The sequence below is a fragment of the Nesoenas mayeri genome (genome assembly GCF_963082525.1).
Source record: "Nesoenas mayeri genome assembly, chromosome: 1".
NCBI classification, from domain to species: domain Eukaryota; kingdom Metazoa; phylum Chordata; class Aves; order Columbiformes; family Columbidae; genus Nesoenas; species Nesoenas mayeri.
The window spans coordinates 41,484,035-41,499,604 of record NC_137541.1 but is presented as its reverse complement, the minus strand read 5'-3'; the positions used below and the strand labels follow the sequence as shown (position 1 = coordinate 41,499,604).

Genomic DNA, 15,570 nt, shown 5'->3' with positions numbered 1-15,570 from the left:
TCCAGTATTTGCCTCCTTGTCTTCTCAAAACCTATAGGAGCACCCTGTCTTTGAAAACTTCACTTCCCTGTCAAATTGGTTTGGAACTGAACAACAGGATCAAAGTTAATAAGGAAAGACAGCAAGACGTGCACACACACATGCAGAAAGAAAAAAGTCTTGTCTTCTTAGGAAAGCAACTTAAAGAAGCTTGCTACTCACATAAATTTCCTTGATGAGCTCCACACCTTCACAGGTGCTGGTACGACAGCTTTGTGAGACATAGAGTGATGAGGTAAAGGTGTGGAAGGTGGCACTGACGGTAACGTTTTCTCCTGTAATACAAACATGAAAGTAAAGAGCATCCTGAGTTGCAGGTAACCACTAATATACTGTATTCCTCTTCTTCTGACACGGGTCTGAGCAGCCCTGTGCTAGGATGTCTCCCACTACAAAGCTGCTAGAAAGTCCACCTACTACCTAATCTCTACCACTTAAGAGAAAACTGTAAAATTTGTTCAAGTGTGGACCGCTGTCTTCTGCTGAGTGTTACTACTTTCAGTACAAAGTACTTTTAGTATTGGCCACTTTTAGAGACACTTTTTAAGGCTCACTTCCCAATAAAATTGGACAAAATCTCTTCAACTAGAGGGCAGAAAGGGAATAGGTATCATTTTTTGGAACCTCTTTTTCCCATGATAATCCTAGAAAGTGACAGTAGATTGTGATATTGAAAGGAGAGGTAAGATATCAAAATAAATAAAAGCAACATCTGCACTGACTCTAAATGAGGGAAAAACATATGGGATGCAGATTCTTCACACTTTAAGTCATAATGCAATCAACAGATGGGGTCAGAAGGAAAAGTATTTTCAGAAAGTAGAGGCTAATCCAGCCAGGAAAGGAAGCAAGAGCACCCCAGTTACTGAACTAGATGGATCACTGGTTGTGTCTGGTCCAGTTCAGCAAATCCCATGTTCCCAATCCCAACTGAACATCTCCAGAAAATCCTACAGGAAGAGTCTGCCCGAACAGCATGAAAGCAAATATGGTTCTGCTCATCTGTAGAGCCCTTCTGTTTTTACAGAGGTAGGTCATTATTTCTGTAAGATCTACAAAAATTGAACAGACAGGCAAGGAGCCTGTCTGAGGAGCAGTTTTCTGAAGGTCAGATGAGTAGAAAGCTGTGGCACAAAGTCTGACAAGAAACCACGGCAAGAGAGGGATAACCAAGACCCACTGCCTTACCTGCTGCCTGGAATTCATTTTGCACCATTTTTAAGGCTTGCTTCACAGCTAATTCCAAACTATCAGTAGCTGATGGGAAGTCTGAGTAATTCATGAGCATCACATTGATCACATAATTGTTGTTTCCGCACCCATTTGAAACCACTTGCTGCAGCAGCTGGAGTGAGAGAAGCAATGGCCAAAGGGCCAGACCCAGCATCCGTGTCTTCATTATTGCTCAGTTTAAACCCATTGTGTGGGTCTTTCTTTTTCTCTTCCAACTCTTCTTACTTTCAGATACTCTGCATTGGTTTTCTTCCTGGATAAGACAAAAGAGATCTCCACGCCGTAGATTCAAAGACAGGCTGTACAATCCTTCTCTCAGGCACTTCCCTGTCCCCCTCCCGGCCTTCACCTCTGCCCGCCCCTTCAGCGTTTTAGGTGGCACTTCTGTTTGTGAAAAACTAGCAACAGCAAAGCTCTGGAAACGAGAGAGGCTAAAGGTCGCTGCGAATGTTTGCTCATGGAAAGGCTGAGGCTATAAAACTGAAGCATTACCTGAAACCTTGCCTGATAAGGGCACTAACTCTTCATCACAGGGATGAGCTGAGAGAAGGAAAGGGAAAGGGAGGGAACAAATGGACTGTAAAGACAACTCTTTTAAATGGAAATAAAATACGAGGTCCATTAAAGCCTAAAGGAAAACAGATGGTTACTTCATGTTTGCATTGCCCTACATCTCTGGTTACATTGCCACACGATCTCTGCTGTCTGGCATCATAAATCAAGGGTATATTTCTTCTGTGATAAGTTATCAATTTCATTCCTTTAGCTTTTACCATTAAAACACCTTTTGTGTTGACAAAAATGTCTGACTTGCAGTTCTCCAGGCCAAATCCTTTGTTTCAATTATACTTACAGAGTAGAGTCAGTGCAAAGCTTGTTCTCTTGTATTCATCCAGCACCGAGCATCAAAGCACCGCAGGTCTGCTCCCGACACACTGCTCCCAGGTAGCACAGGTCTCGTTGCCCATTCCCACCTTGTCAGATGGCTCCTCAAATGGGAGCACAACATACTCATACTTTATGTGACGCAAACTCTTGCATCACGTAAGGATTAGCAAAACTGAAGGCCACATCTCAGACTTCAGGGACCAATAATAATTATAAATGACAATGCTAAAAGGTACACCTTAAAGGACACCATGGTATTGTTCCTGGCTAGGGCTCTTGGGCTTTCCTGAGTACTTTTCCTAAGAGTGGTCTCAGGGACGGTAGGTAGAATGAAGGGAAAACAAAAAAACCACAAGACTTATGGATAAGTCTGGGCACAAAGGAGAACTGCAAGGTAAAAGGAATCAACAGGCAAATTTAAATGAAGTACTGAGTGTAACTGTTCTGAGTTTTGGGTGTTTGTGCATACCTACAACAGCTTCTGGTTTTCTACTGAAACCTGGAATTGGGCTGTCAGATAATAAATCAGATTACTTTTATTATCTTCCTGAAATAATTTTAAGGCAAACAAAAAAAATCAGCAACAGTGTAAGTAACCATGCTTTGGTATAAAGCAGAACGGCAATCCCATGTTTTCTTTCAAAGCCTGTTTTTAAAAGGTGTTGAATACACTTCAAACATACTTGCATAGACTTTTTACATGATCTTTTTTTAATACCAAATGATTATTGCTTGACTCTTTCTTGTACCAAACAACAGAGGAGACCGTGAGCCAGCATTTAAAATCAGACCTTGAACACCTCAGCATATCTAATTTAGCATTGTAATTAGTAATACAGTAATACTAAATTAGCAGTCTGTCATGTAAACCTCTGGACAAGTATGGCTGGCTAGAGCCACAGACTGAGAATGGAATATAGTTTTTTGTGCTGAGATTATCTGCTCATCACTGCTGCTTTTTATAGGCATTTACAATGTCCTTTAAACTAATCCCATATGACTCAATAAGAGATTTGTCATTAACTTCGGCAGAGCAAGATTTGCATTTTTATACTCTTCTTAGCCTGACAGAAAGTTAGCCAGCGTGAATAATGCAAGTAGAACTGAGTATTTTACACTACTGGTCACACAGGGAGTATGTGATGGCACTAAGGTCTCCGTGTTTTTATATCTATTAGTGTATTTATTTGGTTTTCATAGCAGCTCAAAAATGTCCTTTAAAAATCGAAGTAAAATCAGCTACAGCCTTAGCATAGTGTTTCTTTTTACTCTCTCCCTTGCTCTCTGCTTTCAAGGTGCCACAGTGAGTCCCTAGTCAGAAGATGTTACAAATGAGTTGTTGAGCTCCCAGCTTTTTAATTGCCAGGTATGTGTAGTCTCTCAGTGCCAAGTCCCATGATGGGAGCACACCTTGAGCATCAGGTGATAAGGAGCAGGAGAGAGTGCTGCAGGAGGCTGCAGCCGAGGTGAAGCCAGAACTCCCTGGAACCCGCTGAACACCAGCCACACTTTCCCTTGTACCAGTTGCCTGGCAGACTGATCAGTAACATCTGCTTCATGGCGTAAGAGAGATAAAGAAAAGCTGTGACACCATGCCATAAAGGTGACAGTTACTGACACTACAGAAGATTGTGAGGGTGGAGGGAAGAAAAAGTAGATGAGTGGGTCATATGTGTAAAGTACAAAACGTGATAGGCCCACCACAAGCAAAAGCAAAAAAAACCTTTATATTTGCATATGTTGCCGCCTGTGCCTGAGGGGTCTTTAGTCCTGGGGAATAGATGAGGTGACACACCAATGCCAGTCCATTCATAGTGCCCTGGCTGCAGAATGAAGCTGACCTCCCAAGGATCCCAGCCAACTTCATCTAATTCTTTGTAATATCTGATCTAGCAGTCTGTAAAACCAAGAGGTTACCAGTGACACAAAACAGCCAAATACTCTCCAAAATCTTCTGTATCTCTTCAGGACACTGCTTCCAGTATCTCAGTAATTTTTCTCCAACTGTGAGCCAGCTCTTGCACTTCCAAGCTTGGTCAGGGAGGGATACAGTTCAAATTATGCATGAGAGGAAAGAAAAAAAAAAAAGAAAAGCTTTTTGACTTCTACAGGCAACTGCAGCTTTAATTGGAAATCCTGTCTTACAACAGAACTACAAGTAATGGGAGCATCCTGAAGGCAATGTAAATGACTCTGCCTTCTCCTGAAACAATGTGATGACAGGAAGCAAAGCCTCTTGCTCAAACACCAGGAATATCCTGCCTAAGGTAACCTCTCCTGACAACCCCAGGATAAGCCACAGAATTTATCCCAAAATATCTTTAAAGCACATCTTCTAGAACTACTTTTCCTCTCTTAAAAGAGTCAAGATTTAATCACCTTCTGAGGAATAAGGTGATAAGCAATTATATCTGACATCCCTGGTGCATTTTTTCTAGCTGTGGCTTTTAGGCAACAACTACTGTTATGTTCTTGTCAGAAAGTTAAAAAAAAAAAAGATGCCATCATTAAATATCTTCACTATGTGCAAGTATCTATAAAATAATTCAGTTCTTAGGTGTACATCAGATGAGTACCTAATCTTCGTAATCCTAGCATTATTAACAGTTGATGGAGGTCTGCCCTTGAATCACTGAATACGAACCCTGTAGTTTATCACTTATTCTACCTTCAGAAGAACAGGGAAAATTAAGATTCAGATAAGCAGGCCCTGTGTTTATTTGTCTGAGGATAAAATTAAGTCCCTCGCCAACAACAATAATACCTGTGCATATATTGCACTATAATAGGTCTCTCTGTGTATTCTTATAATCCGTGTTAGATTAGAAATACCAACTCAAATTAACTCACAGGAGAACTGCATTATTGGTTTTAGTGAAAAGTGATTTTTAGTGCCTGATTCTACAGCACTATTTGTTTATTTTGCTCTCTGTTTTATTGGATAATAAACAACCAGATGTTATAGGGTGTGTTTGAAACAGATAATCAATACTGACTTCCTGATCTAAAACTACTCTGATTTTTCCAGTCTTCTGGAATATTCAAAGACACTCAGAGAAAAGAAACCAGAGAAGCAAAAAAACCCAAAGAGTTATTCCTCTAAGTCTCCCAGCCTATGTAAGATCATGCTCTACAGAACATTTTGCAATCCTTTTTTAATGGTCCATATGACAGGGCTTTCCTCCTTTCAATAGCTTCTTTATTTTGTACAGAGTCCAAGAGTCCTGGAAAGGGGCAATAATAGGCCAGCCTGGGCATCATAGTGTCCCTTTGGCTACCCAGTTCATATCATGAAAGTGCAGCCATGTTCAGAACGAAGTGCTGTGCTATCTCCAATACGTTTGCCATGTTCATTTTTAGGATCTTTTAATTGGTATGTAGCCTAATTTCATTTTTACTTAATTGCAAATTATTATTTTCATTTGACCACTCAGAGAGGAGAAAATGGAGAGAAGATAGGAAAATCTCAGAAAGCTCTGAAGAACCAAAGAGTTGCATGAAATTATCAGCTGCCACCAGTCAGTCAAAATGCTGGTGTGGAAGTTAACAGCAATAGTCCCAATAAGCCTGAAGACAATGTAGCCATATTGTCAACTCATCTTTAATACTTTTGGTGCCAAAGATAACCCATGTGGGTTTTTCCAGCAACTATTTTGTAAAGAAACATGCATTGTGATACAATTGTCTTATTTTACAGAATAAAATATTTTGGGTGTCATTCAAAATGGAATTTTTTCTCTATATTTGCTACAATTATTTATTTTCTCAGTGTCATTTAATTGTGGTTGTTATGATCAATCTATGAGTTTCAAAACTCCACATTATTTTAATTTTCTCCAGAACTAGAAACTTCAATAGTGCATAAAAATTCCATTAACATAAAAGAGATGCTGCAAGCCTCTAGAACCACACAATTGGGAAATGTGAAGAGAAAACACACACACACACAAAAGAAAATATATGGAAATAAAAAGAACAGCAGATGCATTTATGTATTTAATTATCACTTTTAAAAATTCCTTGCTTTCAGTGGCTTATGGTTCTGAATAAATAAGCTGTTCACACCATATGTCTGGGGGCATTGTCCAGTCTCTTCTTGAACACTGTCAGGCTTGGGGCTGTGACACCTCCCTGGGGAGCCTGTTCCAGCGCTCCAGCACCCTCATGGTTAAGAACCTTTTCCTAATGTCCATCCTAAACCTCCCCTGGCACATCTTCCTGCCATTCCCTCATGTCCTGTCATTGGTTACCTGAGAGAAGAGATCAGCACCTGCCCCTTCTCCTCTCCTTGTGAGGAAGCTGTAGTCACCATGAGGTCTCCGCTCAGTCTCCTCTTCTCCAGGCTGAACAAACCAAGTAACTTTAGCAACTTCTCATATGGCTTCACCTCAGACCCTTTACCAACTTTGTAGCCCTCCTCTGGACACTCTGCAGCAGATTTATATGCTTTTTATCCTGTGTTGCCTAGAACTGCACTCAGTGCTCCAGGTGAGGCCACACCAGTGCAGAGCAGAGCGGGACCATCACCTCCCTGCCCAGCTGGCAATGCTGTGCTGGATGCACCCAGGACATGGTTGCCCTCTTGGCTACCAGGGCACACTGTTGGCTCATGTTCAACTTGCTGTTGACCAGAACCCCCATAAACCTCTCTGCAGAGCTGCTTTGCAGCATCTTGTCCCCCAGTCTGTATGTAAAAACAGGGTTGCCATCTCCCAGGTGCAAAATCTGGCACTTGTCCTTGTTAAACTTAGTACAGTTGGTGATTGCCCAGCTTCCTAATTTGTCCAGATCCCTCTGTAGGGCCTCTCTGCCCTTGAGAGTGTCAAGAGCTCCTCCCAGTTTTCTGTCGCTGGCCAAATTAGTATTCCATCAAGTCCTGCATTCAAGTGATTTATGGCAACATTAAAGAGTGCTGGCCCTAAGATGGATCCCTGTGGAACCCCGCTAGTGACTCATTGCCAGTCTGACATAACCCCATTTACTAGAACCCTTTGAGCCCAACCCATTAGCCAATTGCTCATCCACTGCATTATATATTTATCCAGACGTATGCTGGACATTTTGTCAAGGAGGGTACTGTGAGAGACAGTATTAAAGGCTCTACTGAAATCAAAAAAGATCACGTTGACTGGCTTCCCTTGGTCAAATAGGTGGGTAACCTTGTGGTAGAAAGAAATTAAGTTTGTTAAGCAGGACTTTCCCTTCATCAGCCTGTGCTGGATGGGACCAATCACTGCGTCGTCTTTCAGGTGTTTTTCAGTATCTCCCAGAATAACATTCTCCATCATTTTGCCAGGCACAGAAGTGATACTGACAAACAAAAGTGAGAAAAATGAACTTCCATAAAACTGAACAAGGTGCAGCAATGATGGAACCAGAGCTGGCTTCAACAACTGGCATCCACCCACCTCCTCGAGGTCAACATCTTTATCATGCAAACCTTGGGCACAAACCAAGCTATGAGTTCCACATGCAGTATGCAACAACCCAACACTTCAACATGACAGTCCATTTTTCTTGCCCTGGGAGACCATCTTGACAGAGAGAACTGAAAGTCATGGACTAATGGATTCAATTAACATTTTAGAGGGATAAGACGATATCATGGACTAAGTGAATAATATCTGTGTGTATACATGTGTGTATATATATATATGAATGGTGGCAGTAATTAATTGAAATTTATTGGTAGGCGTAAGACCTAAGCATGACATAAATGGTGTAGAATAAGGGGCAGAACGTGCTGGGTCAGCTGACACAAGGTCAATTTCCACAGGTAGCTGGGAGAATGACACAGCCAGGACAGCTGTACCGAAACTAGTCAAAGGGGTCTTCAATGCCAGGTGAGCAGTGTTCCTCTTTCTCACTGCTGGAGGGGTGGTGGTCCAGGGCACTCTCGGTTCTCTCTGGGCCATGTGGTTTGGTGCTATTGTGTTTCAGGCACGAGCCATTGTCTGGGACGAGAAGCAGGTTTTGGTACAGGCTGCAGTCAGGAATCACAATGGCTGCTTCAGAAGACATGAACTGCAGCATCAGGATTGCCGAGTGGTGAGGCATTGCGCTGTGTGTCCATCACCTTGAATATTCTTACATTATTGTTGTTATTGTTTATGTGTTCTTTTCCCTTTTCCCTTTTCTTTTCCCTCCTTTCTTTCTTTTCTCTTTTCTTTCCTTTTCTTTTCTTTTTTCCTTTTCTTTATTTTCCTTCTTCTCTTCTCTTCTCTTCTCTTCTCTTCTCTTCTCTTCTCTTCTCTTCTCTTCTCTTCTCTTCTCCTCTCTTCTCCTCTCCTCTCCTCTCCTCTCCTCTCTTCTCCTCTCCTCTCCTCTCCTCTCCTCTCCTCTCCTCTCCTCTCCTCTCCTCTCCTCTCCTCTCCTCTCCTCTCCTCTCCTCTCCTCTCCTCTCCTCTCCTCTCCTCTCCTCTCCTCTCCTCTCCTCTCCTCTCCTCTCCTCTCCCCTCCCCTCCCCTCCCCTCCCCTCCCCTCCCCTCCCCTCCCCTCCCCTCCCCTCCCCTTCCCTCCCTTTCCCTTCCCTTCCCTTCCCTTCCCTTCCCTTCCCTTCCCTTCCCTTCCCTTCCCTTCCCTTCCCTTCCCTTCCCTTCCCTTCCCTTCCCTTCCCTTCCCTTCCCTTCCCTTCCCTTCCCTTCCCTTCCCTTCCCTTCCCTTCCCTTCCCTTCCCTTCCCTTCCCTTCCCTTCCCTCCTTCCTCCTTCCTTTCCCCACTGTTTGGTTAAACTGTTCTTATCCCAATCCACAAGTTTTGTCTTTTGTTTCCTGATTCACCTCCCCATTCCACTGTGGGCAGAGGAGGGGTGAGCGAGTTACACCTGATTTTCGTTGCTGACGGGGGGGAATCTGAGGCTAAACTGTGACAGTCCTTTTGAGTGAGCCAGGTGGGACAGGCAAGGGGTTGGGATAATAACAGAACTGACCAGAGCATGTTGAAATAGACATTTACTATACTAGTAAAGAAGTCGCTGGTCACGATGTTGCTTTGTTTGTCCACATGGCTGTGTTATGTGAATTCCTACATGCCTTCTGTATTCCCTGCAGTGCTGTTTATAACCTCTGTGTGAAGGATTATGTTTGTCATACTGCTGTCCTGTGTCATATCAACTTAAGAGATGGCGATAGCTCTTATCGTGTGCTTATATTGCTATTTTTGTACAACATTACTGTTATTTCCATATCTTAGACACTGATACCTCAGAACTGATTAGTAATCACACCCAATCTATACGAAAGATGGGGAGGGGATTCCCCCTCCCCTTTTCACCTCCCTTTTCTCCTCCAGCCTAGGTGCAACAGTTTTTTATAATTTTGAACACCCTGGGGATATCCAAGCTAGCATGCTCTTGTTGTTATGTCTCCTGAATATGTCTCAGATCATGTACAGCATTACAAAAGGATTTGTTAATAATATCACCCACAGAAATAATATTTTCTGACTTTTAAATTATTTTTTCAATATTTCTACTATCCAGATTTAGAAGGTAGTAGTGTAAATAATGACAAACAAAGCTTTATAGTATACATGCATAGCAGTCATATAGCAGCTATGTTGGCTTTCCAGTGGTAGTATTTTTTTCTCAATTATTACACAGGAACATAAAGATAGATTTTATAACTATTATTCTTTGTCACTGGCACTATCTACTAATAAAAAAAAGCCTGTAAAACAGCATGCAAATATGTGGGTCATGTGTTACATGTTCCTGATAGTACAGCATGATCTTGATCCAGTACAGAACCTGATAAAGTAGAAGTCCTCATTATTCTTACATTATATTGCCATTCCCATAGGTTATCAAGAGTTTAGGTCTGCTCTTGGAGTTCAGAGTTGCTGCCATAAATTAGAGTGGAATTACACTACAAAGCACTGACTGTTCTCATCAGAAGCTACCAATCTAATAAGAGGAAATCCACAGACAAGGATAAGAAAAGTTGTAATTGGAATTGCATCATACTACCAGTAGCTGGGGTGGTTGCCCTATCTTCCCATTGACCTATGTTGCCACATACCAGAAGTTGAAACTAAATATGCAATGTATCATAAACAGCTAGCTCAGTTAAGAAAGTCTAATTCCTTTTAACTCTTTCCCAACACATACATACTTTTAAGTCAATGTTATTTATCCATCTAACTTGTATGCTACTAACTTGTATCCTCTTAACTGCTGATTTTGTACTCTTTCTCTAAAGGACTTCGTTTCCAGAGCAACAGGACAGATTTTTCTTTTCAGTCTGTGTTCTAGGCTCAGCAAGATATAGCTATGTCAAATTACGAATGTAAGCTATCAGTGATGTGCAAACATCTGTTACAGTTTTCCTTAGGAAGGTAAATGTTTTGAGTGAGTAATAATTTATGTATTGGTCACATACATAAGTTTCCTTAAATTATTTTTATTAAACATTCTACGGATCTATACTGTGCAATGGGATGAAGTTAGTGCACACTTGACCCTGTAAATCCATATGGCAATGGAATACTGTGCAGATATATCCTGGACGAATACAGCTCCATTCTCTGGGATATGGCACTTGCAATGATGTGGCCTTCTGTCTTGGGTAAATTTGTGTGGATCCAGCTAAATATACTTGCATTTCCAGTTCTGACACTGACTTGTGCTGGATCAGCAGATTTTCTCACCTCCCCTTCCTTTGTGCTACATACATAAACTTCCAAAAACTTATCAAAATGTGATGCTGGAATCCAATACAAGAACAGCTTTTAAACTGCTTTTATTAATTTGACTGAATCTTGGCGACAGGTTGGACACTAGAAGTATCAGGAAAATTCTGAATGTGCAGTTCCCAAAAACCCACAAACATAAACTCCAGTGAAAACTAAAGAAAGACAGTTCCCTACCAAAATAAAGATAAAAATTATGGTTTTTCATTTCACTATTTGGGGGTCTTTAATCTACATGACTGTCATTTGCTTTCTTGAGATGGGCTATAGAGACCTGACAAGAGCATTAAATGAACACATGATCTGTCACCTCTGCAGGTGGTCAACTTATGTATTCCACCTTCTCTCATCATGGGTGGCCTCTCTAGGGCAGATCAAGGTTCAGATGTTGCTGACTCCATAAAAAAGAAGCAATTATTCTTCAAGTTCCTTGCTCTTAAAGGAATCATCTCCCATTTATTCATCTCAAGGATAAGTTTTTGTAGGTTTAGCAGGGGAACATTTAATTGATCTCAATTCTGCACGTCATTTATCTTGAGATGTTGTCGGATGCATGTTCAAAGGTAAAAGAGGCAGAACATGGTGAAGCATCATTACTGAAAAAACATGATCTTACCCAGACATTACAGAAATTGAAGCATCTGACTGTTGCTCATCCAAAGGTCACTTCCTAACCTCTGGCTTTAGTTATATCATTATTTTTTCCCACTTCATGTTTTTTCTTTCTCTCCTTTTTTTCTCTCCTTCCCCTCCATGCCATCCTTTTCTTAGACCTCACTTTCCACTCCCTGAATTTTTATTTAAACACTCACTACACTCTCTGATGCTTAACTTTCTGTTTAGTCACAGGTGCATGACTTCCCTTTTGCTGCTATCAGTGTAATTCAATTCCCTTTCTCCCAGCAATTCTGTGTGGGAATAAACATGATCATTAATCATTTTACAGGTGACAGCCTCCAAGATAATGCCACTGGCTAACAGAATGGTGATGGCAAGAATGGCAGCAGTTTTCCAGCACTATTAATAGAGTGGCAGAGTCTTGTCTTTAATTTATGAAGTGCCATCTTGGCACTTCAAATGAGGAAAAGATTATAACACCTCTACCTACTTTGGTCTGTATCTTAATAATAATTTCTACAGCAGACAAGCTAAAAATATTTAGCTCAATTTGATGCTAATGAGAATACAAGATTAAATTACATGTGTCTTCCTACACAACCGACTCCAGTGAACATTAGATATGAATGGAGACTCCTACTGCTCTGAACGGGTTTTAGATCATTCCTGTATGCAGAGAGCCCACACCAATTGCCATTATGCCAAATTCTAGCATTTTGCCCCCTACTTATGTTACTCACACACAATGCACAGGTCAGGAGGCAATTTAATTTTTATGCTGTGTTCAATCCACGTGTTGAACTGAGCAATTTATAGTTAGCAGCCCTTCTGATGGAAAAGTCCATGGCTTTGATTGATAGCTACTTGTGATCAGACTGGAAAATCAACAGCTATTGGGCTATCATATTTTGTATACACCTCAATATACAAGCAGGCAAGGCTGGACATGTATTTAAATCCAGAACCACCACGCTTTTCTATAATACTGCTGTAGACCTCACCTATGAGAGAATGATCTGGCAGGCAGAGTCACAGCTCTGCTTGCTGAGAACATGCCACAAGAATTCCATTTGAGTCGTGCTGAAGCAGCTAAGAAGGATCCTTGCTGTTAAATGTAACCTACAGTTTTGCTTTACATATATCTTCAGTTTTGTAATTGTAAGCCAGATCTTTATGTCTAGTTACAATAAATTGTTACGTCATAGAATCATAGAACAGTTTGGGTTGGAAGGGACCTTCAAAGGTCATCTGGTCCAACCCCCCTGCAATGAGCAGGGACATCTTCAACTAGATCAGGTTGCTCAGAGCCCCGTCCAGCCTGGCCTTGAATGTCTCCAGGGATGAGGCATCTACTACCTCTCTGGGCAATCTGTGCCAATATTTTACCACCCTTATTGTAAAAAATTTCTTCCTCACATCCAGCCTGAATCTCCCCTCCTTTAGTTTAAAACTGTTACTCCTTGTCCTATTTTAACGGGCTCTGCTAAAAAGTCTGTCCCCATCTTTCTTACAGGCCCCTTTTAAGTACTGAGAGGCTCCAATAAGGTCTCCCTGGAGCCTTCTCCAGGCTGAACAACCCCAGCTCTCTCAGCTTGTCCTCATGGGAAAGGTGTTCCAGCTCTCTGATCACTTTCTCATGTTCTCACAGAATCACAGAATCATTTTGGTTGGAAGAGACACTCAAGCTCACCAAGTACAACCATTAACCCAACACTGTCACTAAACCATGTCCCTAAGAACCTCATCTAAACATCTCCAGGGATGGTGACTCTACCACTTCCCTGGGCAGCCTGTTCCAATGTTTGACAACCCTTTCTGGGAAGAAATTTTTCCCAACATCCCATCTAAACCTCCCCTGGAAGAACTTGAGGCCGTTTGCTCTCATCCTATTGCTTGTTACTTGGGAGAAGAGACCAAATGCCCCTTGCTACAACCTCCTTTCAGGTAGTTGTAGAGAGCGATAATAGAATCATAGATGTTTCCATGTTCTCATGTTGCAGGTGAGTTGAAGCTCAGTTGAAGCTAACCCTTACAGAACACAATATCTTCTATCTCTTTGAAAGAAACAAAATCACACATCGAGGGGGAGAGGGGAAGAGTGTACAGGCAGTGCTTAGGGGACTTGCCTCCAAAGCATAGTTTAGGTTAGAAGATGTCTCTCACCTGAGCTCCCCCTGACCCACACAGAGCTGGCAGCAGAGGAACACTGAGCACTCCCTGCTCCACATGATAAAAAGAACTTCTGGTCAAGAAAATCCCCCACATGGTGCAGATAGATGCTGGAATCCCACTGGTGCCACGCAAAATGCTGTCTGCAAATAAAAAGTAGCTGGTTTGGCTGCTACTACTTTTTATCTCAGTTGACACTGACCTTGTGCTCACAGCTAACCCACTGGCACTGCATGGCTGTTGGCTCTCACATTCACCCACCATGTAAGACTTCAGGAAACCAGTGGGAAATGGGAGAAACCAGTGGCACACTTGAGAGCTTTCCTCCATTTGAGTCAATATTTTAGCTATATTCAGTATGCTCATTCATAGAACAGCACAAGCTTGTGAAAGGATCATATAAATAAAGGAAGAAAGCAATGTAGTAAAATCATATTTTCAGTTACATTAAAAAATGTTGTCTAATTGCAATGTCTGCTTTCTTGCATTTCTGTCAAAGATATAATACCTCCATCAGCAGTGGGTTCTGCTCCTTTTGTTTCTCCTCCTTTACTCAGTTTCCTTTGGCATCCGTATACTAAACAAAACTCAAACCAAAATCTTCATTTTTCCTAGCTTACTGTACAGAGACAGAATATTCTGTGGCAGTACTGAAAATTGCTGTAAGGTCCTTACAACAAAAATTATTTTCCTTCCATTTGAAATTAAGTACTTCTGATGCACTGTTTAAGGTCCAAAAGGGAAACTGTACTTTACAACAACCCTGTCAATCTAGATGTTTTTCCTGATTTTGCAGGGGTTTGATAGAGGAGGCTATAGCTTTCTGCCCTGCAGAACACTCTTTTTCTGTTAGATAATAGAAAACACTAGATAAATGATAAGAGGACAGATATCTGTGTTATATTGATTAGTCTATCTATATAATCTTGCCAATATAGAAAAATACTTGAAATAAAATCTCTGAAAAGGCAAATAATTTCAGAATTATTTATGGAAAATTAATTTTCTCCTAACAAAAATACCTTGCTATATAGAGAGGAGCTATAAAAGTAGACCAAATCACTAGCACACATTCCTTATCACTTTGACAGACTAAGTCAAAATTAATTTCTTGCAGAGAAATCCACTATGGGTGAGTGGATTATTTGCCTTCATTTTCTATGGCCTGTGCCATGAAAGCACATTCATTAGAAAGGGACATCATCACAGTGTTGTTGTTCTCCCAGGGTTCCTGGTTGCAGAGTAACTTCTCAAGGCCAGCTGCAAGCTGGGTAGATCGTTCCAGGGTTAAGCCATATTGAAGTGACTGGGAGAAGGGGAATGTGAAAGCCGTGCTCTGAAGAAGCAGCACACAGTTCTTTACTGCTAGACTGAGTTACAGATGATTGCAATATGACGGGAGCCTGTATCCTTCTGATGGAGTGCAAAACATTTTTCTTCTCAAGGATGAAATGGTAGCAATACAGATATCTCATTAGCCCTGTCCATGGACAGGTATTTTTTTGCTAGCTGAGTTGTCAACAATCGTGTAATGTATTGCTCCTCTGCACTGGAATTTCTGATGGTGCAATTCAGGTAGTATAAAAAATGAAACATGGGTAATTCCACCATATGGTGCTCCCCTATAACAAGGAGAGACCTGTTTTATTCACAGCAAACCGCAATGTCAGGAAAAAAGGTGATACCTGTGCTTGAAAATTATCTAGAATTTGCTAGAGAGATCAGCTACTGTATGCAGTTAAAATGTACACAACCCGCATACGTAATGTTTTACATTATGTTATCCATGTCCATAATTATAGAAATACAGATGGAGTGCTTGTGTTTACGAGAAAAATATAAACATCTATGGGGTTCCCTCCCCATAGGGCTATCACAGGAGAGTGGCCAACCCATCGATATCACCAGGAGAAGCTCTGGATTACCCTGCAGACT

At 41.4% G+C, this 15,570-nt stretch overlaps 2 protein-coding genes across 2 annotated transcripts in view; one reads left to right on the top strand and one right to left on the bottom strand.

Annotated features, from left to right (window-relative positions):
* Positions 1 to 1,438, bottom strand: part of GUCY2C (guanylate cyclase 2C) — a gene marked incomplete at both ends in the record, with an annotated part of 46,670 nt that extends 45,232 nt beyond the window's left edge. The window contains 2 exons of the mRNA XM_080363637.1: positions 202 to 314; positions 1,228 to 1,438. Of these exons, the coding sequence (XP_080219763.1) occupies positions 202 to 314; positions 1,228 to 1,438 (324 nt within the window). The remainder of the gene's footprint in view (positions 1 to 201; positions 315 to 1,227) is intronic.
* ATF7IP (activating transcription factor 7 interacting protein) overlaps positions 1 to 15,570 on the top strand; it is a 367,200-nt gene that overhangs the window by 204,068 nt on the left and 147,562 nt on the right. The gene's annotated exons all lie outside the window — the stretch shown is intronic.